The 27,157-nt window shown below is 42.6% G+C and overlaps 1 protein-coding gene across 3 annotated transcripts in view; it reads right to left on the bottom strand.

Annotated features, from left to right (window-relative positions):
- Positions 1-1,124: 1,124 nt before the first annotated feature.
- Pla1a (phospholipase A1 member A) overlaps positions 1,125-27,157 on the bottom strand; it is a 32,161-nt gene continuing 6,128 nt past the window's right edge. The window contains exons 2-11 of one of the 3 annotated variants that reach the window (XR_009228057.1): positions 19,362-19,563; positions 17,429-17,606; positions 16,866-16,974; positions 16,002-16,103; positions 13,030-13,119; positions 11,004-11,171; positions 9,406-9,495; positions 4,870-4,982; positions 2,466-2,630; positions 1,125-1,838 (exon numbers count right to left, since the gene is read on the bottom strand). Coding sequence is in view for 2 of the 3 variants with exons in the window: in XM_046457905.2 (XP_046313861.1) it covers positions 1,754-1,838; positions 2,466-2,630; positions 4,874-4,982; positions 9,406-9,495; positions 11,004-11,171; positions 13,030-13,119; positions 16,002-16,103; positions 16,866-16,974; positions 17,429-17,606; positions 19,362-19,563 (1,298 nt within the window). In the remaining variant the exon portion in view is untranslated. The remainder of the gene's footprint in view (positions 1,839-2,465; positions 2,631-4,869; positions 4,983-9,405; positions 9,496-11,003; positions 11,172-13,029; positions 13,120-16,001; positions 16,104-16,865; positions 16,975-17,428; positions 17,607-19,361; positions 19,564-27,157) is intronic. The other 2 variants (XM_046457905.2, XM_046457906.2) reach the window with 2 other exon arrangements.

Here is a 27,157-nt window from a genome sequence, read left to right as displayed (position 1 = left end):
GTCCTGGGGCTTAGAGCCTTTGGCAGACCACAGTATTTAGTTGGAATTTTAAACATTGTCGTGTTCTCATTGTATTTATTTCTAGGGTTAATTTATAAGGGAAGCTGTTTTTTTTTCCATTTAAGGTAATAATCTAACATTTCTTATGGGGAGCAAAATAACATGTGAGTGGATTTAGTACTGCTTTAAAATAAGAAGCTATTAATGAAGAAACACCCCCAGCTATGCCCAAAAGCAAAATGGAAAGTATGAGGTCAGAGAAAAGCAGGTCAGGTCATTTTAACCTCAATGTCAACATCGTGGGACATAATTTTGATCACAAAAGGGTAATATGATTTACCCACACTTGGAAGAAAAGCAACAAGCAGCAAGGAAAATGAAGGAGGAGAGTTTTTTTTTTTTTTTTGGTTTTGAAAAAATAGAAAATTCCAAGCCTACGTATTGGGGAACATGTGGGTTCTTCAGATGTGTCATTGTCTATTGGCTGTGACCATGCTAATTAAGCCTGTGGGCTAATATTCACATTGCATCACCTGGCCATCTGCTTATTTTCACAGCTTGGAAAGGCGGAAGCTCTGGCTTCAGCTGCCCTGGGTGAGTGGCCCAGGGGAGTAACTGCAGCCTGCTGCTTACGTCATTCTGCCCAACTTTGGTATGGAGGGAGAATCAACAAGTCAGCAGTTTCCTTTTAAAGAATATTTATTTCATTTTTTAAAATAGTTAAAGAGAAGAATCTAGGAGGAATGGTGGTGAAGGTGAATATCATATGTGTTTGTTTCCCAAACATTTTTAACCCACCCTACCCATCCCCACCCTTTTTTGTTCTGATGTTTGCCCTGGACCTGTTTGGGCTATACTGAGGTGTTTCTTGTCTTCTGGCTTCCAGTTGAGGGTCATTCAATGGGTAGGATGAGCAAGAGGGTGAAGGAGCCAGAAAAGTGATGTCAGGAATCGCTTCCTCCCCGGAGGACTGGCTGTTCCCAGCCCCCTCTGCTTCCAGGCTCAGGTGCTCTCTCCGCGCAACTTCAGGCCCCATGTCTCAGCAGCCCCCACGCCACTAGCTCCAGACAACTGCTTCCCCACAACAGATGATTGAAAACAGTACTTTTAATTTGAGCTCACCATCTGGTTTTGTTTGTTTATTTTATTTTAATTTTTTTTTTATGGACTATGACTGGTAACAAGGTTATTTACAAAGATCAAAATCCTCCAAACCTTCCAGAGACCCAAAGGAGGCACGGGGATGGTCAGTGGCGCCCTCCCCATCCCCACTCTTCATCCCCTCTTTTGTTCCAACTAATTTTCAGTTGCTATTTTAATACAGAGAATTCAATATCTACTGTCTTCTCCAATCCCATAGACTACAAATCATTTTTTTCTACATAAGGGAATTTCCATTCCAATAAAATATTTAAATGATTCAGAAATTCCATGATGTTTTATTTAAAAAAAAACTTCTCTGTTTCAATGGCATCCTAAGTATAGATGCTGAAGGATGTGAGGCAATTGCAGTTACGTAGGAATAGGGAAGCTGAAATAGCATCCATGTGAGCTTTTCAGATCGGCAATGGGGACCAAGTTCTGTAAAATGAGTCATCTCCCCTCCATAGAAACTGATTATGAGGAATATAATCAAGAATTTGACCTTCCTCGTTAGTAGCAATAGTCTAGCACATGTTGCATACACATATACATGTCCCTCACCATATTTTCCTCAAAAAAAGTCCAGGGAGGTGTCCTACCCATGTTTATGCTATCCACAGGCTATTTTCAGGTCATGCGAAACAGACACACTTGCTTGTAAGTTCACTGGCTCAGGCAGACAGACTGTGTTTTTACTGCAAGAGAAGAGCAACAGAAGGCAGTTTCTTGGTTGGTGAAGAAAGAGGGCTGTCAATTATTTGTCTCTGTGTTCCCATGATGTCCAGTGACAGGAGTTTAAAGTCTTCTACAATGGAGCCTATCCTTGACCTCCAAGTGTCCAGGGGTGGTAATACAAATAATATAAATGCCTGCTAGAGGAAGGGGAAAGGGAATGTGGATTCCAGATCCATAGCCATGACTGTACCAGAGACACACTTGAAATGGAGGCTAAGTAGGAGGAAATAGGCAATGAGAAAATGTTGTTCCAATAAAACCTTACATGGATACCAAACACATTAAGCAGTTATAAAGGTGAGTTTCTTATATTGAAGTGGAGGTGGAGAATCAAAGCCCATCCTCCTTTTCTTGCTTCTTATGCCACCCTCCTTGTCATCCTTCCTAACATCCCCAACCCTAGAGGTCCCACTAGGGAGCTTCAGGAAAACCCTGGGTTTTTGTCCTCTCTGCTGCTAAAATGGTAAATACCACAGCAAAATTGAATGTCAACAAGCAATGCACCTAAGGGAGGGGTGGTTGCTTGGTGTGTTTATGTGTGTGTGTGTGTGTGTGTGTCTGGGGTGGGGTTGGGTACGGGGGCTCACCTGTCATTGACGGGCAGAGGAGCCATGCAGAACTTCCCAACGATGGTACTCTTGTTTTTATTCCAAACCTGGCTGGAAGCCTGAAACTTTAATTTCACTTGTTTTATCTGGCACTGTGGCTCAGGGTGGGCTATGACTCCTCTTCCCCGGAGTTGCTGTCCAGGTCTAGGGGCAGGGAAAGGGAAAGTGAATGTCTGTGGTACTTTCTGCTTCACTTCCTCTTTGGCTGTGATAGGACTTTGCTGATCACACTGGCTGGTTGTCATGCATAAAGGGACTAGCTCCTTGAAGGTGGGAACCATGGTCCTTTGTATTACTTCACCAGCCCCTCTACCCACACATTTTCAGTCTTGACCGTGACTCAAGAAATACTTCTTGATTTTTGAGAATAAAAGAGTAGACCCTGTGGCAAAATAGAATTCTTAGAATTTCATATCTGGAAAAATGTCCCTTACTCTTGGATTCACAAGTAGAGGAGAGCTTTACTTTAAGATGCAACTATTTGAAAATAGAAATCCTCTTTTAGGGCCCCTCAGTTCAAAGAATATAGTGTAAGGGTACTCTGCATTAAGCCAGGTATGAATGTACAGATGGAAAAACAATAATAACAACAACAAAATAGGTCTTGAAGTCAGACAGAGCTGGGGTGGACCCCAGGTTTTGACTCTTTAAGCTGTCTGGCTTTGGACAAGTGACCTAACCTAGGAAGGTAGCCCTGGATTCACACAGTCCTAAGTATAAATCCCAGCTTCCCCATGGGCCACCATGAGCTTGAACCACAGTGTTCAGAACAGTTGGACTTCCACCTAGAAGGCCCAGAGTGAAAATGCCCAGGTCTCTCTTAATCCACTCTTTGGGCCTTGCCCTCAGTTTCCCCATCAGTGTACAAGATGCAGGCACCACCTCATCAGTGACAAAGTTGAAGAAGGAGAATGAGACAAAGATGCAGGCAGATTGTGAAGTGCCCAGCCTGGTGGAGTGCTTCAAAAAGGGCTGTGGGACCTTAGATAAAGGCCAGAGATGGTAAGATCCAAGTGTGGAAGAAGAGGCCTTCCATGAAAGTCATCAAATTTGGAACAAGGCTCAGCCCTTCCAGAAGAGTCCTGAGGGTATGATGTTGGGGAGTCAGGAAGAAGGACAGCAAGGACTGCACCAGGCTAGAGGGAAAGAACTTGCCTCCTGGGCCCTGATCTGGTCTTCCCACCCTTTCTGTTCCTCCCTGGGCTCTGGGGCAGAAAGAGGGAAAGAAGGGCCATGGTCCCTTCCACACCATGTAGCAGGGTGGGTCCTTCCTCACCTCACCAGCCCAATTTCTCTTTCCTTGGCAGTGATGACATATCTTTTGGGTGTAGCTTTTAGTCTGAGGTTAAGCATATAGTTTGTTTTTTCCTTTTGAGGGAAGATACTGTATAACTGTTTAAAAATTCCCTACTCTTCAAAGTGTTTTGAAATACGGTAGAGAAAAAATAAGATTGTTCTTTTTAAGAAACTGCTTAGATTGAGGAGCTTACAAAATAGAAGGAATATGAAAAATGCTTTATGTGAGTAATTTGGGAACTTGACTCCAGTAAATTCTACAATTCAAAGTTAATGTTGGTGTTGCTCAAAGCTAAAGATTGTAGGAAAAAGAACATACTTTCTCCTTGGAAGCCCCATCCCCAATTTTTGATCTTAAAGATTAAAAATTTTAAAAAATGAAGGTAGAAGCTAACATGTTCTGGTGGCCATCTTCAAAATTCATGTAAGTCTTTTGGGGAGGAGGCACTAACCTGTGGATGTCCATTAGACTCACTCATGGAACTTTGGCTGTGTGGTTCATCTGGAGTGAACTTTGGTGGGGTGGACCCCATTTTTAAAGTTCTCCAGGTGATTCTAAGACACAGCCAGGACTGTGCATCATTGACATCACTCTGCCACTGTTGACCGACCTACAGTGTTCTGGGGAGGTGAGGCAAACACCCTTCTAGAAATACCATGATCTTGAATTGATCCAATAGAAAGTACTCAGCTCACTGACTTGCTGCCAAAATCCTGGGTGGTCCCCAAACTCTGGCCAACCTTCCCTGGGCTAGTGACTGAGGCCTTCCTGAGCACTGTTTCCTATTAGGGACCTGATTTCTATGTTCTAACCACCTGTTGGGACATCCCATTACTGCTGCCTGCTTGCCTTGTCATCTGAATACCCTATGCTTGGACCTGTACTAATCCCATACTAACCCGTACTAACCTGGGACATTTCCCCAGAATGCGTCTATGGGTCAGTCTACACAGGTGCTGCACCAGCCGGGTCATCTAGGTCCAACTGTTGGCAATCTCAGCCTGACCTGGGATGTTTGGAGTGTGTACACTTGGACAATGTAAAGGCAGCTCCTGAGGAGAGGGGTCAGCCACGTGGGACACTTACGTACATGGTGATCTTGACTGAGGAGGTGACATTGCTGCTAACAAAGGTGATCTTGATGCTTGTGTCCTTTCTTCTCGGCTCCTGCAAGTAAAACTCCACAAGGCTGTGATGCACTAGGAAACCAAAGCACAGCAGAGACTAAGGCAGAAGGCAGAGATGCAATGTTTGGAAAGCCCCCAAAAGTGGCAGAGCAGTTGGGAATCTCGGCTCTACTTCTTAGTAGCTGTGTACCCCACAGCAGATCCAGATCCCAAGTCATCTCAATGTAAATTGGGAATAGTAAAATAGATGTCCCACAGGTCAGAGTGAGAAGTAAGCAAATTAATACATATAAAATTATTAGGACAGTGTCTGTACCTAGGAAGCATTCAGTGTCAGTTTTATTACCTGTAGAACCAGAATGTCTCACTCTCCCTTATTTGGTGTCTTTATCATGGTTATGTAATCTTGAACCCAAAAGAATCTAGCATTTACTGTTATGGTTAGAATGTCGGTTTCCCCTCCAAAGTCACATTTGAACTTAGCCCTCAACACAACAGTATGAAGAGGTGGGGACTTTTGAGAAGTGATTAAGTCATGAGAACAGATTCCTCAAGAGTAGTTTAGTGAGCTGAGCCTGGTGGCACACACCTGTAATCCAGATATTCAGGAGGCTGAGGCAGGAGGACTGCAAGTTCAAGGCCATCCAGGGGAACTTAGTGGGACCCTATCTCAAAAACTAACAAATAAAAATTTAAAAAGAAAGACTGGGAATGTAATGGTAAGTGCCTGTGGGTTCAATCACCAGTATTAAAAAAAAAAAAAAAAAAGACCTCAGTGGAACTAGTCAGGGCCCTTTGCTCCAAACTGCCTTTTTGCCATATGAAGAATGGCAGTGACGCAGCAACATGTGCCATCTGGAAGCAAAGAGAACAGACTTCATAGGTGCCAAATGCCAACACCTTCATCTTGGACCTCCCAGTCTCCAGACTATGAAAAGATAAATTTCCATTCTTTATAAATTAGCCAGTCTCAGATTTTTGTTATAGGAGCACAAATAGACTAAGACATATGCTAAATAATTCACTCCTAAAAGACAGTAGTGATCTTCCCCCTCCCAAACACAGTGTCAGAGAACCAAGCTATGTGTATAAGAGAAGGCTATTCCCCTCCCTGTGGCAGCTGGTCAACTGTGTGGCATCTTGACCCTCCCTTGGGCAGCACGGATGCTGGTACTCTCAAAGAGGGTGTTGTTGACACAGACTGGGCAATCAGCCTGGCAGATGGTGATACCCTCAGGGCTTATCATCCCTCTAGCAAGAAAAGGTAAGGAAGATTACAACTCCCCTAATGCACCATCCTTTTCTTATCAAGTAGTAGGTGCACCTGGTAGCATTTTGCAGTAACTTTGTTCTCAGAAAAATTTCCGAGGCTCCTTGGGTGATGGGAACATGGTTAAAGATGTACCTTTTCTTCACCTCTCCCCTGTCTGTACTTTTACTTTTTCAATTGCTTCATTTCCTGGATGAATATTGGGTGGTGGTGAGGGACATTCAAGAGATATAGGTGAACTCAGTACTAAGTTGAAGGAGTGCTGTGGTACTTCTGGGCCCAACAGGATTAGTAACAGAACTCTCTGGCAAGCACCAAGATGCTAGAAACTCATGAGAAGAAAAGAGATGCTTGTATGCTCCTCCCTCCACAGGGAAAACACCAAAGGCCATGTCTTCCATCTCTCCCTCCCAGTTGTTTACTATGGGATGTTGATTGTTGTGGGGATAGACAAAGTCTGAACTGAAGTGGATACCTGTGAGCCTAACTTATGAAAGCTTTAGAAATTTAATTTTCTGGGATGAGTTTGACTCATGATATCACATCTTCCTTTGCTAACAGATATGATTGATGGAGAAATTTTCTTAAGGTTCTGCCTGTCTTTTCTTTACATGGTTCTGGAAAATCCAAGAAACCCAGGCCTAAGGTTGAATGGATGAGAACTGGTAGTAAGATCAAATCTACATGGGAGTAGGACATAGGTAGCAGCATACAGAGAGCCCCTGACTGGCTGGTTGGGAGTTCTGGATCCAAGGCCAGACGTGCTTTTCACAGGCTGTAGGCACCTGACCTAAGCCATTGAACCTTGCTGTGTCTTGGTTCCCTCAACTATAAGCAGTAATCCCAATATCACCAATAGGACATGGTGAGGATCAGATGAGGTAATGGAGAGAAGGCAATTTGTGAAAAACTGTTCTATAAAGCAAAAGTAATATTGTTTAAAAATATTATTTATAGAAAATCGTCTGCTCATACTGGCACATGCTTGGCAGAAATCAAGGGTGACCACTGTCCTCATGGGCAGTGCTGAGGTGGAAGCGGACCAAGGGTACTGGCATGGGAGCCCAATGCCATGAAAGCCTGGGAGTGGCTGGATAGCTGTGAGCTGGCAGCTGGGCCCCACCTGAGCATTCTTAGATAGGCTTGCTCATGCCTGGTCCTGGAGGGGAGACCTGCTTCCATCCTCAGAATGAGAGACTTACAATACACAGGTGAGCAGGTGTTCATGCTGGCTTGCTCTCTTCTGTGTCTCTCTGTGGTTTTTGAACATACAGGGCCATGTTTCTTGGTAGAAGGAGGAGGTCTCACAACAAACATGAACAGAAAAATCAGGAGTCTGTGAATCTATCTTAGCAGGGACCTTAAAATGCTTTTAACCTTCAAGAGTCCCAGGGTCAAAAACATATATTGGAGAAAAGATAGCCTCTTCAACAAAGGGTGCTGGGAAAACTGGAGATTCATATGCAACAAAATGAGATTAAGCCCCTATCTCTCACCATGCACAAAACTCAACTTAAGGTGGATCAAGGACCTAAGAATTAAACCAGAGACTCTGTACCAAGTAGAAGAAAAAGTAGGCCCAAATTCCATTATGTCAGATTAGGACTTGACTTCCTTAATAAGATTCCTATAGCACAAGAATTAGAATCAAGAATCAATAAATGGGATGGATTCAAACTAAAAAGCTTCTTCTCGAAAAAGAAACAATCAATCAATGAAGTGAATAGAGAGCCTGAAGAATGGGAGCAAATTTTTACCACATGCACATCAGATAGAGCATTAATTTCTAGGATATATAATGAACTCAAAAATCTTAGCACCAAAAAAAACAAATAATTCAGTCAATAAATGGGCCAAGGCACTTCTCAGAAGATGATATACAATCAATCAACAAATATATGAAAAAACGTTCAATATCTCTAGCAATTAGAGAAATGCAAATCAAAACTACTCTAAGATTTCATCTTATTCCAGTCAGAATGACAGCTATTAAGAATACAAACAACAGTAAGTGTTGGCAAGAATGTGCTTGGTCCCTCAGAGCTTCCCTTTCCTCACCCACTTCTCTCAGAGTTGGGCTGGCCAATGACTGACACGCGTAGAAAGGCCACTGTTGACTCTGCAACCTACTCTGACCCTGAGAGATATGGCCATGAATTCTCTCTGGCCTGAAGGTAGCAACACCTCCATCTGTTCTTCTCTCAAATTCTCTAAGGGAAGGAAAGGATATGCTTCTTTATTTGGTTCCAATCACTGTGCCAGAGACTTCCCTTATACTATTTTGTTTTATCCTCACAATTGATTCTTGCAAGTAGGTACTGTTATTGTTCCCATTTTCCACATAAGAAGTCCAGAAAGCTTAAGTAAATTGATCCTGATCACACAGCCGATAAGCCTGGAGAAGATGAGATTCAAATCCAGGTCTTGTGTGACCAGAGTCTGAGCTCTGGGCTCCATATCACATTGCACTAGGCCTTCCAGTAACTGGAAGAAATAGTCACAAAGACCCCTCCGTTAACTCCAACACAAGCTAATCAGAAAATCAGTTAAAATGATGGACACATAATGTATCATCCAAACCAGCACAATTGTGCCCTGTATACATCACAAAGCAGTCAGGAAGACCCCAAGACAACACACATAAACCAGGAAGTACAGTGAAGACATAAATAGCATGGGGAAGAAGGAACTACATTGTCCTAAGACAGGCTTTCATGTTTTACATCTTTTACAATCACGGACATTTTAGCTTCTAAGAAATGCAGTGAAAGCAACTATGGACCATTTGAATGTGTCTGTAAAGGGGAAGGTGGGCGGAGGGTGCATTACCCAGGACCCTCATCCAGTAGGGCTGCCCCGGTGGGAGACATATACAGTGTTCATCAAGGAGGGGGAAGAAAATGTGTAGGAAGGAAGGACCCAGAAGTGTGAGCAAATACTGCTCTAGAGAGACCCAACCCTCAGAGCAAATCTGGGTGAGAGGAGAAAAGAGGATCAGTACATAAACAATAGAATATCCCAAGACCTCATCTGTGGAAGTGTGGACTGGCCTCATTCTTACAGTCTGGTTCCATCAAGACCAGGAACTGCTCCTCCCAGTATATCTTTGCCCCAGTCCTTCGCCTCCCAGCTGGGCTCCAACACTGGGCTGGATACAGTCCAGGTTGGAGTCCTGGACTCTTCCAAAAGGCACATTGACACAGCATGCATTTTCTCCCTACTCACCACAGTAGGGGGCCGTGGACATGGTCAGAAGGTAGACTTTCACTTCCTTGGGAAGCGGCTCTATCTTGATACCACTTTGGTCTCCTAGCCCTGGAAATTAAGAAGCAAAGAGGAGGCCATTTCAGGAGAAATGGAGAAGCTGAGATTCAAATCCAGGTCTTGTGTGACCAGAGTCTGAGCTCTGGGCTCAGCACCCAGCCATATACAAATTAATTCGCATACCCAGAAACAGACAGCTACACTGTGTACTCATTCCAGGTGCTGGGAATTGAACCCAGGGCCTTGCACATACTAGACAAACACCCTACCACAGAGCTGCACCTCCAACCCTTTAAAAAAAATTTTATATTGAGACAGTATCTCTCTAAGTTGCCCAAACTGATCTCAAACTCCCGGTCCTCCTCCCTCAGTCTCCTGAGATGCTGGTTTTACAGCTGTATGCCACCATGCCTGGCTATATGACCCATTCTCAATAGATAATTATAAGAAATTTAAAATTATGTCTTTTTCTTGCAAATCAATCTACATGACAGCTTAATGGCATTTGTATCCTGTGCAGCAAAAACAGTGCAAGGGAAATATTGGACCTGGAGACTGCAGATGCCAGTCAGGGAGAGGGTGATCAGGGCAGAGAATAGAGTTAGGGAAAAGGCCCACATGATGAGGAAATGTGCTATACCCTTGGAAGTACACATGGTTAGCATCCCTAGGGTGTTCAGTGCAAGGGAAAGTGGAGAGAGAGCTGAGGCTGGGCAGTCAATGGAAAGTGGCTGTTACATCGACTGGTCCATCACATCTGGGGACAATGCAGACCACACCCACTGAGCCTGAAATAGTGCTGGCTTGTTTTGTTATGGTAAGATACCCTTCCTCTAACATTTTATCAAGCAGGTATCCACTTCATTTGTATAAGCAATGTTAGGCTGCTGCAGTTTGGAGTGGTGGGAGGTGGGAGAGTGTGGAATGGGGGAAGAGTATTTCCACTACTCAGGGGTTTTTCACCCTGGATAACCCCAGGATATCTGCAGCAATAGTCTACACAGGCAAGTTAGAGGACAGCTCCATCAGCCTTCTCTCCCCAGACTGGCCTGAGTCATTCAGGAACATGCCCAAGTGGCCCAGCTGTTAGTCAGTTCCTTCCACACTGGCTGGCATGTGGCCATCACAGTGTCGCACCTCTGAAGTGGGCACGTGTGCCACTTTAGAGTTTCCCCAGAACACACTAATTAAGGGGCTGTGAAGAGCTGGAGATGGCCAACCTAGCAAGAAGGACTTATAGAAGTATCTGTCAGAGAAGGGCAGGGGCTCTGCATTGTGCCAATGTTTCTAGAGAGTGTCCTGAGGCTGGGCGTCCAGATGAGAGGGGCTGTCGGTGCAGAGGGGGTGTGGCAGCAGGGAGCAGGAGAGCTGGTGAGAGGCAGAACACAGAGGGCCAGCTGTTATCTTCTGTGAGAACAGGCTAACACCTCTTGAGTTAATTTTTCTTTCCCTCAATTGGATAGTTCAACCATTGGAACTTAGAAGGTAAAGAGGTGACAACTGGCAGGATTTGAACTTTCCCCAAATTGTCCAAGTGAGTCCAAAGGGTGACATTTTACCTATCCTTGGACAGGAAAGCAGAAAAGGGTTAAAGCAATCCACACAGTTTCCAGCAAGGAAGTCCTGGTAGCTGGCACAAGGAAAGGCCATCAATGAACAGGAATTCTCCAGGGCACTGATGTAGAGGTGCACAGCCCTCATGTGATCACAGATCAGATAACTGTAACCTGAACAGGAGGGAAAAAACAGCCAATTTTCAGTCAAGACAAATGGAAATTCCCTTCATGCTACTTACTGTAACTCTACCAAATTTCTTATTCGAGAAGGCTATAAATACATAGGATGTCCCCTGAGTCACATTCTTAAGTATTAATGGACATGGTTACCACTTTCTCCCTTTTCCTTTTCCTGAGTTATATAAGCTTAATCTACAGTGGAAATTGCCTGACTTCAGAGCTATTCTTCTGTGATCATGCACACTCTCCTTCATAAGATGGGAAGATGCCAACTCTACTTCTGGACATGATTGGCTGCCTTCTTCATCACCAACCACACAGCCAATTTTTTACAACTTCATTCTACCCAACCCAGCAGTGAGGCAATCATGATCAGTTGTCTCTGAAGCTGAAGTGCTGACACTTGACTGGCCAAATGACTGATGCAATCAGTCTGCCAAGTTCCCCAATTTACTAAAAGCTTGGTTCTATTGTTGTTATTGCTACCCTATTTAAAAGTGTGCAACAACTCCCATTGGCTGGATTGGCTGGGGCTAAGGTAAATAGTGAGCTACAACCCCAGGCAGGCTTCTTGGGTCTTTAGCCCCTCCCCATCCCTTGGGACCCTCTCTGTGGGACTGGTAATCAGGATGGAACTTCGAGCTGACTTTCTTTTCCCCTGAGATTGAGACACCCAGCCACAGCCAAGTTCCTTCCTTCATTAACAGGGAGCTGAGGCAGAGACAAACCATACCTTTCTCAAAATTTTTATGAAGAAGAAATGAAAAGTGGTTCATTAAAATGCTTCTGAAATTTTCCAACACCATTGAAACCAAACTAGGCCACCTGATCAAAATAACTGAAATTACTCATTAAACTGTCAAAAAGAAGCATATTTTTAGAAAACTACTAAATTTGGTAAAGCAGATTAGTGATTATTCAATAAAATTGTCAAAGGTATCCTTAAAGTGTTAAGAATATAGTGAAGCCGGAAAAGATTAAAAACATAGAAACAGAAATCAGCATTTAAAACTTCTATATGAAGTGTCAATATATTAGTTATGGTCATACGAAGAATATGGCTAAACAATCCTTAATGCTTAGCTTTTGACAAATTTAATATTTTTAAATAAATAATGCTATGAAGAATATATATTCAAAAAGAACATTCCAGAAGAATGTATGTAGAATAGAAGAAATGTATATTGATTGGATGTGTTCAAGAAGATCATCTTAGCACACCTGTAATCCCAGTGGCTTGGGAGGCTGAGGCAGGAGGATTGCAAGTTCAAAAGCGGCCTCAGCAACTTAGCAAGGCATTGTCTCAAAATAAAAAATAAAAAGGGGTGGGAATGTGGCTCAGTGATTAAGTGCTTCTGGGTACAAAGAAGAAGGAAGAGGAGGAGGAGGAGGAGGAGATCTTGAAGATAATTTTAGAAAACAGTTAAGTTTCTTATATTTGGTGAAGTGGTCATGCAGTGAATGGATTCCTGGGCTAACTAGCTTTGGGCCCATTGGCTTGTTTCTGCCACAGCCACACTCTGCAGAGAATGTAGCTTGTGTGGGCTTTGCCACAAATCAGGGCACAAGGAAGAATAAGACGTGATTGGCTTGAGTGATGTGAAGTTGTGTCAGGGCCTAAGATAAGTGGGGAGGGCAGCACAAGTATAATGCTTCCAAAATCAGGCACTATTGTCTGAAATTCGGGTCTCCAAAGATTCTTGGTAAGTGCAGAGTGAGGCACTATAGGACTCAGCAAAGGGTACTGTCAGAAAACCCTCATTGGCCCTCACTGGTCAATTCAGTGTGAAGACCAACGTTGGTCTCCAGCTTGTGCGGCAGGCAAACACCAATGCTCTGACTTTCTGACCTGCATGAATGAACGTGGGACAGCCAGGCTGGTCCTGGCCTCCATTGACGAAGTAGTCCACGTGTCCAACGGGAATCCGAATACCCAAATCTGAAAGAGGCAGAATCCTATTACCTTCTTACTTCAGGAACATATCTTCCGGGACCCACAGTAGGGTCCACTGGCAGCAGTGCCTGAATTCTGGCCTTAGGAGCCCACCCTGTCTGTGTCCACCCCACTCCAAAGAGCTCCAAGACTTTGTAAGAAGAGTCATGCTGAACCAAAGAAGAATCAATGTATAAGATACCCATACTCGCCTGTAATCCCAGCAGCTCAGGAGGCTGAAGCAGGAGGACCATGAGTTTAAAGCCAGCCTCAGCAACTCAGTGAGGCCCTAAGCAAATCAGTGAGATCTTGTCTCAAAATAAAAAATAAAAAGGGCTGAGGATGTGGCTCAGAAGTTAAGTGCACCTGGGCTCAATCCTCAATACCAAAACAAATCAAGAAGCCACAACAAAAAAATGGTACGTGCATTCACCAAATTAAATCAAGAAAATACTCCTCAATCAAGTTTGTATTATAAAAAATATTATAAACTTGGTAAATTTCCTAGTTTCTGTTTTCCTTCAAGCAATACTTCAGATAAATAAGTTTGGGGCCACATTTCCACAGTCTCCCACAAAACATACTTTTGTGCTTTCTTCACTGAGTGGAAATATGATGTGACTACAAAGAGCTGAGTTTAAGAGAGACTCTAGTCTTCCTCTTGTCACTGGGGCTATATCCTAGGCTCTCCCATATAGCACATCTGACCACTCTCCCAACCCCAGGCCGGGTTAGCCCAACCACCAGGGACCCTGATTTTCTCCTTCAGGTCATCTGTCACTGTTGTAAGAAACGGTGAATTATTTGTTTAATAACATCTACCCAATGGTTAAGCAGGGACACAGAAATCACCCTTAATCCCAGCCTTACCCTCACTTCCCACACCCAGCCCATTAGAGTGTGGTCAGCTCTATCTCAGAGTATATTCAGAAATATATTCTGAATCTTTCTCCTACTGTCTGTCTCTACTGCCACCACCTTGGCCCAAGTCTCCAACCTCTCACCCAGACAACCCCTGCAATTGCCCTGTCCTGGGTCTCTGGGCCTCCCTTAGTACCCTCCTGTACTTGGTTCCCTGTATAGAAGCTGCAGTCTCTTAAAGAAATCCAAGTCACTGCCCTATTCTCAGGGATCTTAGAACCAAAGGGAAGCTCCTTGTAGAGTCCAGCCTAGACTGTTCCCTCTTCTCCAACACACTCAACACCTCTTCCTCCTTCGCTGCCCTCTAACCATATGGTTCCCTTTTTTGTCTCTAGAACAAACCTGTGTCCAGGCCTGCATTTCACTTCTAGCTGGAGGGATCCTCTGTACCTGGAATGCTCTTCTCCCAGCCTTCCCAGGGCTGACTTGTTCTCATCCGCTAAGATTTACCTCACCTCTTCTTGAGCAGATATTCCCCAAGAATCCTATGGAGCAGATCCCCTACCTGTCACCCCCCTCTCACTGCTTCTTCATTGTAACAATCAAAATGTGTAAGCAACTCATTTGTTTCCTTGGATGTAAGATCCACAGTGGCAGGTCTTTTGCCTGACATTTCTCTGCTGGGTCCTTACCACCTACCACACTCCCTGGCTCGTAGTGAGTGCCTAATAGTTATTGAGTGAATAAATAGATGAGTGCCTGATCCCGAAGCCTATGAGTTCTGAGTGGGCAGGGACCTTGTCTAAGCCTTGTTCACTGCTGTATTCTCAGTACTGGTTACATAGCTCAGTAAAGATGGATTGAATAAATGGAATGAATTTTTTTTCAATCCAATCAGGAACTTTGAAGGGCCTAAGACCTATCTCAGGTAACTGGAGACCTAATAAGTCATCTGGTTAGCCAAATTAGGGGCATAAAGGACTTGTGTTATTAATGAACAAGGTTAATTCACCTGACAGAGGCAGACAGAGTGCCATGGGCTTTGGTTTCCCCTCTGGGCAGTGAAGGTGTGAACGAGGCTACATGGGCTTCTTCCAGAATCACTTGTCTGTGGGTCTTGGATGCTAGAGAAGCCTTATGACCACATAGAATGAGACATCTCCTTCAAATTTACCAAGTTTATAATATTATTTCATGCAAACTTGATTGAGGAGTATTTCTTGATTTTATTTGGTGAATGTGGGTACCATTTTTTTTTTGTATCTTTGTTTGTTTTTGGTACTAGGATTGAACCCAGGGGCTCTCAACCTCTGAGCCACATCCTTAACCCTTTTTATTTTTTATTTTGAGACAAGATCTCAGTAGACTGAAAACTCTTTTGGTCAGACCAGATGTTATTTCTCCTTGCTTCAGTGACACTGAGTACAGTGCTTGGCACAGACTCTGGGCATTTTCTATCAAGTAGAAATGAGGAAGACTGTCCACCTCGTTTCCCAGTTGCTCAGAAGGGCTTAATTTGGATATAATGGATTGAGGGGCGTCTTTCCTGTGTCTGTCACCATTGGCAGGGGGCTTCTCATTCTCCATTGCACTGAAGATTGGGCTTGTTCACAGGGGAAAAGGGGAGTCCAGATGGGGAGAGGAATCCCCCCATCCCCAGGGACCAGACACAATCACCCTGAAAAAGCAGCATAGCTTTCCCATAAGTCAGTTGGGCAGCAACGTCCTCCCCAATCCCTTCTCAGTACAAAGTCTGGTTTTGAATCAGAGAGAGGGACTCCCAAACAAGCGAGTTTCATCCATAAATGAAAATCCTATGTGTATTGGCTGCTAAAAAGAAAACCAGTTGTCTCAGTGGTCACAGAATGACTCCCGAAAGAGACTTTGAAGATCATTCTTGTAATGACTGTACAGCAGAAGCCCTGAGAGAGACAGGGCCATACCACTAGGTGCCAGCCTCCTGGCCTCTGCCTTGTGCTTACTCCCTCTCCCCAGACGCAAGTATCCCCCACCCCCATCCTGCTCACTGTCGCTGTCTGTGTGGATGGCTTCCACGAAGAGGGCATCTCCAGCATCCAAGCGCTCCTCCAGACTGGCTCTGGTGTACTCTGGTCCAGCGGGGTCTAAGCCTGCAAGAACAGATAGCTATTGGGAGCTCCCTTTCCTCTCAGCTGTAGGAACTGCAATGGGACCACCATACGCCTTCCTGGATACCCCTCCAGTTCAGATCATGGAGTGCTCCAGCAAAGACCAAGGTTTGGGAGAACTAACTCAGGACCACCTCACTCAAGAAGCCCCACTCACTGTTGTCTCTGTTGTGGTAACCTTCAATGACCCAGTTTTTCTGGCTCTAAAATGAGTTAGATAATACCAACAATTTGGCAATGGCTAATGTGCTCATATTAACCTTCAGGGGCATCTAGTTCTCACCCCATCGGGGCCTCACTGGAAGAGTATGTGGAACATGACTCAGAATTATTCCACCAAAGAGCCAGGAAGTTGGGGTATTTACCACATTGCCCTAGTCCGTTATTGATTGAGGGTGGCTCCTGAAGCATAAAGTCCCCCTCCCACATTTGAAGGTATGTAGCAAAACTGAAGGTGATTCCCACAGTGGGCCAAGGAGATAAGGGATTTTACAGCTCATTTTATAGATCTAGACACTGGGGCTCAAAAGTACACAGCCTCTGATACTAATATTAGAGACCGTGCAATAGTAATGATAGCATTTTATGTAAAACAACTACAATAAATAAATGTCAGTGGTGATAGATGACTCAATCATACAAATAATGGCTCAATACACCACTCTGCCTACCTCAAAAGAGGCATGTCCAGGGCAATTCCTTTCTATCTCTGAACCCTGGGAGGATGGTCAGGGAAAATGTTACCTGTGATCCGTCCCAACTGGCCTTTGTAGAAATGTCCCACCATGCCCCCAACATGGGCCCCCAGGCTAACTCCAATGATGTGGATAGAAGACTCTGATACACCCAGCGCCTGGAATGGGCATTGACAGTGAATTTGTTTTGGATCACAACAACTTTTCCCACAGACTTCAGAGGCTGAGGGCCCTGGGCAAGACACACCCACCACCCATGATTTGGAGAAAAGGGCAGACCTCTCATCCATCAATCACTTTTCCTCTTCCCTTCCCTGACAATCCCCTCACTTCAAAGTGTGTGACTAATGACCAGAACATCCCCTATTAAGGAGCCACTAAATTCCAGGCAATCTGCACTGCCCATCTACTACTCCTTTTACAGAGGAGGAGCAGGAGCCTCGGCCAGGTTCAACACCAAGTGACTAACTCAAGATTTGATCTAAAGACCAACAAGCCCTGAAGGGCTCTGCTTCTGCCCTGAGCCCCCTTAACAGGTGATTTTTTTTCTCTTTGTGCCCTGTCTCTCCTCTGTAAGTAGCCCCAAATCACCCTGAGCTCTTTTGCACCTACCAGGAGTTTACTGAGGAAACGGGAAATCTCCAGGCTCAGCTTAACCACATTTTCCACAGCCAAGTAGTAGACACCTGTAGATCCGTAAACCCAGTCCACAGCGATCACGTTAGCATCTACTGCATTCAGAAGGGCTCTAATGAATGTATTAATCCAGGAAGGCTTTTTTCCTAAAGCCCTAGACATGGGGACAAAAAGGAGAGGAAAATGACCTGCCAAGCTGATATCCATTGTCATGGAAGCCTCTGTTAATCCCAACCCAGAGAAGAAGTCAAAACTAGAAAGTTGGTATAAGGGGCAATTTATCATGCAGTGCTTTGGACACAGGGAGAACATGATCCCAAAGTTGCCAAGCCTCCTGCCAACAGAGGAGGCTTTGTATAAATTATACCTGGGTGCCTTATGGTCCAGATAGTTGCAGCCTCAAGCCAGGGCTCAGAGCTCAAGCTGAATTTCAACCCATGTGCTTTCAATCAGGCACATTTGTGCAATGCTAAACTACATAAACCACATGCACTGCCCAACTCCTGTTTGTGTTATTTGTGGAAAAGATGACTTTGTACCTTAAACTTTATATTTGTGACCTTAATTCTTATTCTAGAATATAGGCTCTTTCCTTGAGGATGTTTTAATTCATTCATTCATTCACTCATCCACTCATTCAACAAACTTTTTTTGCGTACCTATGGGCCAGGTAGTATGCTATGTGTTTTCTAAGAGATAAAAAAACAAATAAGATATAGTCCCTGTTTTTCTGAAACTTAAGGTATAATGAGACTTCTGTAGAAACAGAGTGATGGAAATTTTTTCAGAAATCTTTTCCAATAGATTGGGATCAGAAATGAAGTTTTTGAAATAACCTCCACTGTAGGAACAATCTGAGCATGCTCATGTGGGCAGAGGAGTGCAGACTGGATTGTGCCATGGAAAGGGGTTTGGGGGGACACAGAAGCAGACAGACAACTGGCCTGATGAGCTCTCCAGCTCTCTTAGCCATCCCTGCATTGGAGGCATAGGCTCAGCCTTAGATAGTGACTGAGTGTGAGGCTTGCCTGAGGACAGATTTTGCAACAAGAGTGAGGAGGGAATGTCTAGGAATTATGTGGCTTGGAATCCAGGGATCCAGGAGGTGGAAAGGACAGGAATCAGGAAGTGGTGATCCTCTGTGCCTACCTCTTCATCAGATACCCTCAACTTGAGTGGTTCTACAGTGCTGCTATTCCACCACAGTCTCTCCTTCGTTCCTCCTGGGAACCTTTCTGTTCTTGGTCTTGTCTTGGACTTCGGGTGAAAGTTGTTGGAAGGAAGGAGTGATTGAATTGAGACTCAGTGACTATATGTTATGACAAAATTTGGACCATAGGATATCAGAACTTGTAGAAGAGATGTGTTCTAACTCCTGAGAAACGCTAACCTTTGGGTATGATGGAAGTACCCATAAATAGAAGTTTCTCAGGTCACAAAACCAGGGAAAAAGTGAAAAAAAGGAAATAAAACCCAAAGTAAAAACACCATGCCATTACCCCTGGGTAACTTCACAAAGCCTGTGACCTTACTGTCTGAGATGAATCATGTCACACAGCCCACACTTCAGGGGTAATAGCATGATGTTTTCACTCAGGAACCACTGAGACTGTCTCTACAACTTCTTTAATTCAGATGTGGAAACTGAAGCTCTGTGTATGGAGTGACTTGTCAAGGTCACACATATATGTACTGTTTATGAGTATGCATATACATATGCATGGCCCACAAGAATGAAGGACACAGGGGTGTGCGTGTTGATGAGATGTCTTCAAAAACAGCAGGGCTTGAGAGATGGATCATGTGATGGTCAGTAAATCCTCCCCTTGCTCCCCACTAAATTCCTGTGGCACTATGTCCCCTTCATAGTTCTCAGTTGAAGAGATCCTACTGGCTGGCTAGCTCCCACCTGAATCCGTGAATAATTAGTTTGGTTCCCAGACTGGCATTGAACCCAGAGTCTTGGATGTCACTGCTTTCTTCCAGTAGCTGCCCACAGCTAGGATCTGAAGGTGCAAAGAGGAGAAACTGCACTTTGAGATTGGTGCCTCGGAGGAGGTTGGCATTCTGGAAATCAGTGCACTTTGGCTGTGGGGTAAGAGGTACATCCCCTGGAGGAAAATAAAATAGAACAAAAACATCCAGAGTAAGGTCATCTATTTTTAGAGGAAAGAACGATGTTCTTGGAAGGAAGAAAGAAACAGGGGCTTTCAGGCATGCGGTTTATCATAAGTCAGCTAGGACAAGAATCACTTAGTGATTAAAACCTGCATTAATTCTGTAACCAAAATCTGTGAATATTTTTCATGCCTAAGAATGAAATACCAGAGAAGATTATGAATATTGCTCAATTAAAGGAGGTTAAAGCCCACGTTGAAATGGCTATCATGGGCTAACAGAGTTCTTATGTGGAAGTTCTAACCACTGATAATTTAGAATATGACTAAATTTGGAGAGAGGGTGTTTACAAAGGTAATTCAGTTAAAATGAGGCCAGTATAGTGGTCCCTCATTCAGTAGAACCAGAGTCCTTATAAGAAAAGGAAATTTGGACAGCAACAGAGAAAAGACGATGCGAAGAAGCAGAGGAAGAAGACAGCCATCTGGAAGCCATAGAGAGGCCTGGGAAATGTTCTTTCCTTGCAGCCCTCAGAAGGAACCCACCCTGCCAACACCGTGATCTCAGACTTCCAGCTTCCAGAACTGTGAGACACAAAATTTTTGTTGTTTAAGTTACCCTAGCCTGTGGCACGTTGTTGTGGCCACCCCACCAAAGTAAAACAATTTTCTAAAAAGAACCCTTGACACACCAAACAAGCCATTGCCCTGGGGACTAGGCTCATCCTGCTCTAACTGCCCATCCTGGAGGGTTTCAAATGCCCTACCCCCACATAACCACTTCTTGTCCTTATGTGGAGTCCAGAGAAATTCTAGAACCTTCCAGCACCCAGCCATTGGCTGCTAGCCAACTGACAGAGAACAGCTTTAACAAGCTACACCTACTCAGCAGCACCTTATAATACACACCATTAAACTGGCTATTTTATGGCCAAGGTCATTGAAGGGTCTTTTACAATATCAGCTTCCTTTCAGGAAGTTGAAAATGGTCAATACCAGGCATCCCACACCCATGTCCCTTTATGCGATGCAGAGGTGTGGTCCCTGACTTCCATACCACCAACAGGGATTGCTTGGCAGGAGCAGCAGGGTGCACACTGACCTAAGCACACAGCACAATCATGTGCTGTTGGCAGCTTCCTAGCTGCACTGCCACAGAACAAAGTGATTCCCAGAATCAGTGGTTCCAAGAAAAGTCCAGATGGCAGATTTTATTCTGTGCAGGCCCCTCCACAGAGGAAGACAGAAATTTTAGATTCTGAAGCAATTATCTGCTGTCAGAGGTAACTGGGGACACAGACACAACACAGGATCTGGGATGAACTAGAATGTGGTGCCACGAGCGGATTGTGGGATCCTCAGTCCTCAGAGAATATACCTCACACAGCAAGGCCTTATGGAGCATCAGCCCATCACTGGTTCTAAGCCCCAGATCTTGTCCCTAATTCCTTGGCAAAGCCTTTCTGAACAGCCAGCTCTTAGACACTCCTGGATCCAAGCCCACTCTGGGTGCAGCTCCCCTACTTCACCCCTGAGCTCCTCAGCCTGCACTCTACACTTGAAAGAGAAAGATGCTCACCTGTACTCTTCATCTGCTTTCCCCACTGTTTGGCTTTTAGATGAAAGGATTCTGCTTGAACATGAGATTTAAACTACTTAAGTTAGTAAATCTACTCTATTGGTCATATAGAAAAATCTGCATCCATACAGCAGAATTGAGTCCTTTTGGATGAGCATAACATGTCACAAGGCAGTACTATGGTTTGATATAATTTGGGTGTCCCCCAAAGTTTTCTATGTGAAGTCTTGGTCCCCAAGGTGGTAATATTAGGAGGTACAGTAGATCTGTAAGAGGTGGGGCCTAATGAGCGGTCGTTAGGTCTTTGGGGATATGCCTTCAAAGGGGACTGTGGGGCCTGGAACTCTTCTTCTTTCTTTCTCAACTCCTGGCTTGAGATGTAACATTTTGCTCCAACACACACCCATCACGATGAGCCACCCAAACCAGAGGCCAAATCAAAAGGGCCTCCTTATCTTAGACTTGAACCTCCAAAACCATGAACTAAATAAGCCTTCTTCCTCTTCTTCCCACCCCTCCCTTCATGTGTGTGTGTGTATTTGTGTATGTGTGTGTGTATGTGTTACTAGGGATTGAACCCAGGGGATGTTGCTCTACCTCTGAGCTATAGCCCCAGGCCTTTTTTATTTTTGAGACTAGGTCTCTTCTTTTTTAATTTTTGGCGGTGCTAGGGGTTGAACCCAGGGCTTTGTGCATGCAAGGCAAGCACTCCAGCAACTGAGCTATATATCCCTATCTCTCTTTTCTCTTTTTAAAGTGAGTTGCCTAGAGCATTTCATTATAGTAACTCTATTCTAATACAGCAAGCCTCAACAATCATCAAAGAATCAATATCATCCAGACAACATCATCTAAATAAAATGTAATAGAAAGAGAAATCAATACCAAAAGTTATTTAAAAATACATTTGTTACATGTTAAAATACATCTGTGAAATGTTGAAAAAAATACTGTTCTAAGTAATGTGTGGGTTGAAGAAAAATCACAATGGAAGGTAAAGAATATTAAAAACTAAATGACAAAAAAAAACAATACAGATAAAAATTTGTGTAAGGCGGCTAACACAGCTCCTAGGGTGTTAAAATGGTTTATTGGGAAGCCATTATCTGAGACAGTGCTAGAGCCTGAGTGCCTACCTGAGTAAACCAAAACCCAACAAATGGAGAACATCACCCCCCGGGGAAAATGAAACTTAAGCACTACTGATCTGAAGTGGCCAACTAATCTATAGCCAGGGACTTTAATGCTACCACTTCATTTTTCTTTCTTTATGGTACTGGGAATTAAACCCAGAGATGCTCTCCCACTGAGCTATGTCCCCAGCCCTTTTAATTTTTTATTTTGAGACAGGTCTTTTTAAGTTGCTGAGATTGGCCTCCAATATGTGATCTTCTTGCCTCAGCCTCCTGAGTCACTGGGATTACGAATTGCCACAGCACCTGGCTCCAATCCACATTAACCACTCAAGTATTTTTTTTTTTTTTTGCCTTGCTCCACATGTATCTCTTAAAAGTTTTTCCTTCATGCCTCTTTGGTGAAGTCCTGGACCAATTGCGGTCAGAAGCTAATTCATGAATCATTGTTGGCTCTAATAAACTTCGAAAAGCAAATTTTAAGTGCCTAAGTTTATCTTTTAACAGGGCAAATACATAACCTTAAATTAAAATGTTACTGTGAAAAAGGGAAAGATTTAGATTAGATTATGGTAGTTGAAATATAGAAAACAGTGCAACCCAAGCAACACCATCAGCAACTGTCGCTGTGATTTTGTAGGCCAAGCTTCTTGGACATGTCTTGATTCTTCCCTTCCTCTCACTGTTGCGGGAAACAGACCCATCCATTAGCCAGAAGCATTCGGAGAGAACTCCAAACTTTATTTACATGGGCAGTCCCAGAGAATACAAATTCTGAGCCCTGATCCACAGTTTCTCACAATATATATATATGTTATTTGGCATCATCTTAGATGCCATCCTATCCTTGGGGCTTTTTTCCTCTTTTTAAAAGAGTTCCTAATCTACGCGACTGCAGGCCTTGGGCCAGGTCTCTAACAGAAAGCATGCTTACAGAAACAGAGAAGAACCAGCTGTTTTTACAGGCATCTGTTAAACCTCTAGCCTTAAAGCTTGGTACAGGGGCTGGGGTTGTAGCTCAGTGGTAGAGTGCTTGCTCAGTGCCTTCGTGGGGAAGGCACTGAGTTCAATCCTTAGCACCACATAAAAATAAAGGTGTTGTGTCCATCTACAACTAAAAATAATTTTTTTTAATATTAACAAAGCCTGGTACAGGTATGTTTACATTTCAAGAGGGAGAAGTGGAACTCCCAGGGTAGTTAATATATAATCCAAAAGATAGGGACCCCTGAGGTTCCTGAAGAAAGGCTGAGAGAGAGGAAAGGAACTGACCCTCTCCCCAGGCACTGGTTTCTTACTATAATATTTTTATAATTTCATGTTACAACACAAATGCTAAGTAAATCCTGTTGGCTCTACCAGTGGAATCATATGTTCAATTTTCAACCATATTCACCATCTACTTGCACAACAATCATCACCTTCTAATCTACTGTGGAATTTGCTAATTTGCTCTACTTACTGTTTACTGACTGCCTGCCCACATTACATTATACTTTCAAACAAGGCAGGGATTTTTTTAAAATCCATTTTGTTCACACCACTGCTTAGAATAGTGTCTGCCACACACAATAAACTCCCAAGAGCTATGTCTTTGAAAAGAATGATAAACTAGATGTACTTTTGATAAAACAGAATAAGTAAAAAAAGAGAAGGAAGTCACAAGTAAACAATATCAGGGAAAAAGGGGGATATAAATATAGACATGGTCAATGTTATTTAAACCATAAAAGAACATGTTTGTACCCAACCAAAAATGGAAAATATGACTATTTTCTTAAAAGTGTATAATTTTCTAGATAAGCACAACTTACCAAAACTCACTCAAGAAAGAAAAAACAGAAAATCAAATGCAAAACTATAACATAATGGAAATGAAGCAGTCATTTTAAATACATTTATCAAAAACCTCTAACAGGGGCTGGGGTTGTGGCTCAGTGGTACAGCACTTGCCTAGCATGTGTGTGAGGCCCTGGGTTCAATTCTCAGCACCACATAAAATTAAATAAAAAATAAATGAACCATTGTGTCCATCTACAACTAAAAATATTTAAAAAAAAACCAAAAACCTCTAACAGGCCAGCTTTACAAAGGAGTTCTACCAACCCTGCAAGATTTAATTTATACATGTTGTTCCAGAGAAGAGAAAACAGAAGACAGAGCCAGGCACAGTGGCACATGCCTGTAATCCCAGCAGCTTTGGAGACTGAGACAGGAGGATGACTAGTTCAAAGCCAGTCTCAGCAATTTAGTGAGACCGTAAGCAACTAAGACCCTGTATCTGAATATAATATAAAAAGGGCTGGGGATGTGGCTCAGTGGTTAAGTGCTCCTGGATTCAATCCCCAGTACCAAAAAATAAAAATAAGAGACAGAATCTCAACTCATTCTGTAAGAATAATAAAAATATTAAAAATATTAAAATAATAAAAATATTAAATAATAAAAATATTAAAGATAAATAAATAATAAGAATATTTAAATAATAAGAATATTTAAACTACATAAAATATGATCAAATCTAAATCCAACAAGGATAACAAGATCAAAAAGCACACACAGAAAAAAAATTCATGGCCAAGCAGAGTTTAATCCAAGGAATAAAAGAATTGCATAATATCATAAAATATATAATAATATATATAAACATAATTAATAATTAATATAAAACCATATGCTCATCTCAACAGAAGCAATTCCATTTAGCACTGGAGACAAATAAAAATGCTTTCCATCACTGTTTCTGTTTGAACATCGTACTGTGGTCCTCGTCCTTGCCAGGAAAATGACATCAAAATGGAATAAGGTTATAGAATTTGACAGGGGAGAGAAAAAAAAATTGCCAGTACTTGAAGACGGTCAAACTGTCGATCATTCAAGAGTAGAGAACGTGGCATAGTGGATCCTGCTTGGACATCCCCACCCCCACCTCCCCAACCCCTGCTCCAAACTTAAGAACAATGACAGCTGAAGCTCAAAAGACAGGAAAAAGGACTTTGATTCTTGCTCTTGGGTTCTATTACATATCTTTTATGGAATGGTTTTGTTGTTGTGTTGTTTTCTTCTTTAGTTCATTTATATGTGAATTATATTAATACATTGTGAAGGGTTTAAAAAAATCCTTTTATAGCCAGGCACAGGGATGCACTACTGTAATCCCAGTGACTTAGAGAGACTGAAATAGGAGGATCACAAGTTTGAGGCCAACCTGGGCAACTTAGCAACCCTGTCCCAAAATAAAAAAATTAAAGGGGCTAGAGATGTAGCTCAGTGGTAGCCTACCACTGGGTTCAATTATCAGTACTGAAAAAAAAAAATTCCTTTTGTTCCTTGGATTAAAACTTGCTTGTCCATGATGGTTTTTTGTTCTTCTTTTTATGATCCAATTTTCTAATTCAGTTTTTAAATATATGTTATTTTATCATTATGCCTGTCTTTATTTCATAATTTCTTATGTGTGTATTTTTATCCTTGTGTATGCTCAGCATGCTTATTTTAAATTCTACAGCAGGGCAAACCCTATAAAGTTCCCTCTAGCCCTGTAGGAGTTCTGACTCTTTTTTTCTCATTTGGACAAATCCTACTCTTAAAAAAAAAAAAAGAAAGAAAGAAAGAAAAGAAAAGAAAAAGTCTACATCATAGGTTTTTTAAAAACTTATTTCATCTGGAAATGAAAAAAATTTTCGTGGTCACATAAAAGGAGTCAATACTCTAATACTTAGCACAGAAGTAAGAGAAACTTAAAATATTTAAGTATAGCCAGAAACCGTGGCACACACCTGTAATCCCAGCTACTCAGGAGACGAGGCAGGAGAATCACAAGTTCAAAGTAGAAAGTACACAGGCTTGAGGTACCATTACGTGGGAGAGTGCATGCTTAGCATGTGCAAGGCTCCAAGTTCAATCCCAGCACCAAATAAATAAAACATGAAAGTGCAGTTTAAAAGTACAGGCAATACATGGAGAGGCTCCAACATTTACCCAGTATTCTGTACAGGAAGAAAATGAGAGAAAAAGCAATATTTTTTTAAAGATAATTGCTAAGACATTTCCATAACTTAAAAAAAAAGTACGAATTCTCAGATGAAAATTATTCTCAGAATAATGAGCGAGATCAAAAAATGAGTAAATCAATACTGGGCACTAGATTAGCAACAATGAAACAATCTGATAACACTAAATATTAGTGAAAGAGGACAAGTGGTCACATACATTTTTGGCGGGGATCTGAAATGGGTTAACTATTTTGGAAAGCAATTTGGTTATACCTGGTAAAACTGGAGAGCCCAATGCCTTGGGATCCAGTGATTCAATTTTTGAAATCAATCTTAAATTTTCCATATTGCAACATATACATAATAGAAAAAATCTGGAAAAAAAATCTAGCTGTACTTTGGTGGAGAGAAATGAGTAAATGAACTGTGAGTTAGTTTATAATTTTGAATAATCTGCAATATTTAAAATGAAGAGTAACATCTCTCTACCTGAATAGTCCATGTTGATGAGTAAAAAGTAAAATTTGAAATTTTAAAGTGTTTTCCTCAGAGGTAAATTTTATACACATTTTCTTCTGATTCTTTCCAGGAAAAAAAAAAATATATATATATATATATACATGAACAGGCATAAACTGCATATATTTAAGTATTCCTTTTGTATTTATTTTGTAGTGGAAAATACCTAGAACTTAGCCAAAGAGAAAAGAATTCTGTTTTTCGAGTTTAGAAGCACCGGGACTTGCAAACTACGTCAATCAAACTGGAATACAACTCAGATAGAACACAGGCCTCTTCAGCGAAAAGGGAAGTGGTAGAAGACAGGAAAGACCTTAAAACCCCTTCTAGGATACTGTTTTGTCAGCAGAAATGGGAGGTGA

The sequence above is a fragment of the Marmota monax genome, unplaced genomic scaffold, assembly GCF_021218885.2.
Source record: "Marmota monax isolate L192 unplaced genomic scaffold, Marmota_monax_Labrador192_F-V1.1 WCK01_AAM20220418_F8-fsc00052, whole genome shotgun sequence".
Lineage (NCBI taxonomy): Eukaryota > Metazoa > Chordata > Mammalia > Rodentia > Sciuridae > Marmota > Marmota monax.
Note: the sequence above shows the minus strand (reverse complement) of the source record. Positions and strands in the feature narration are given on the sequence as shown.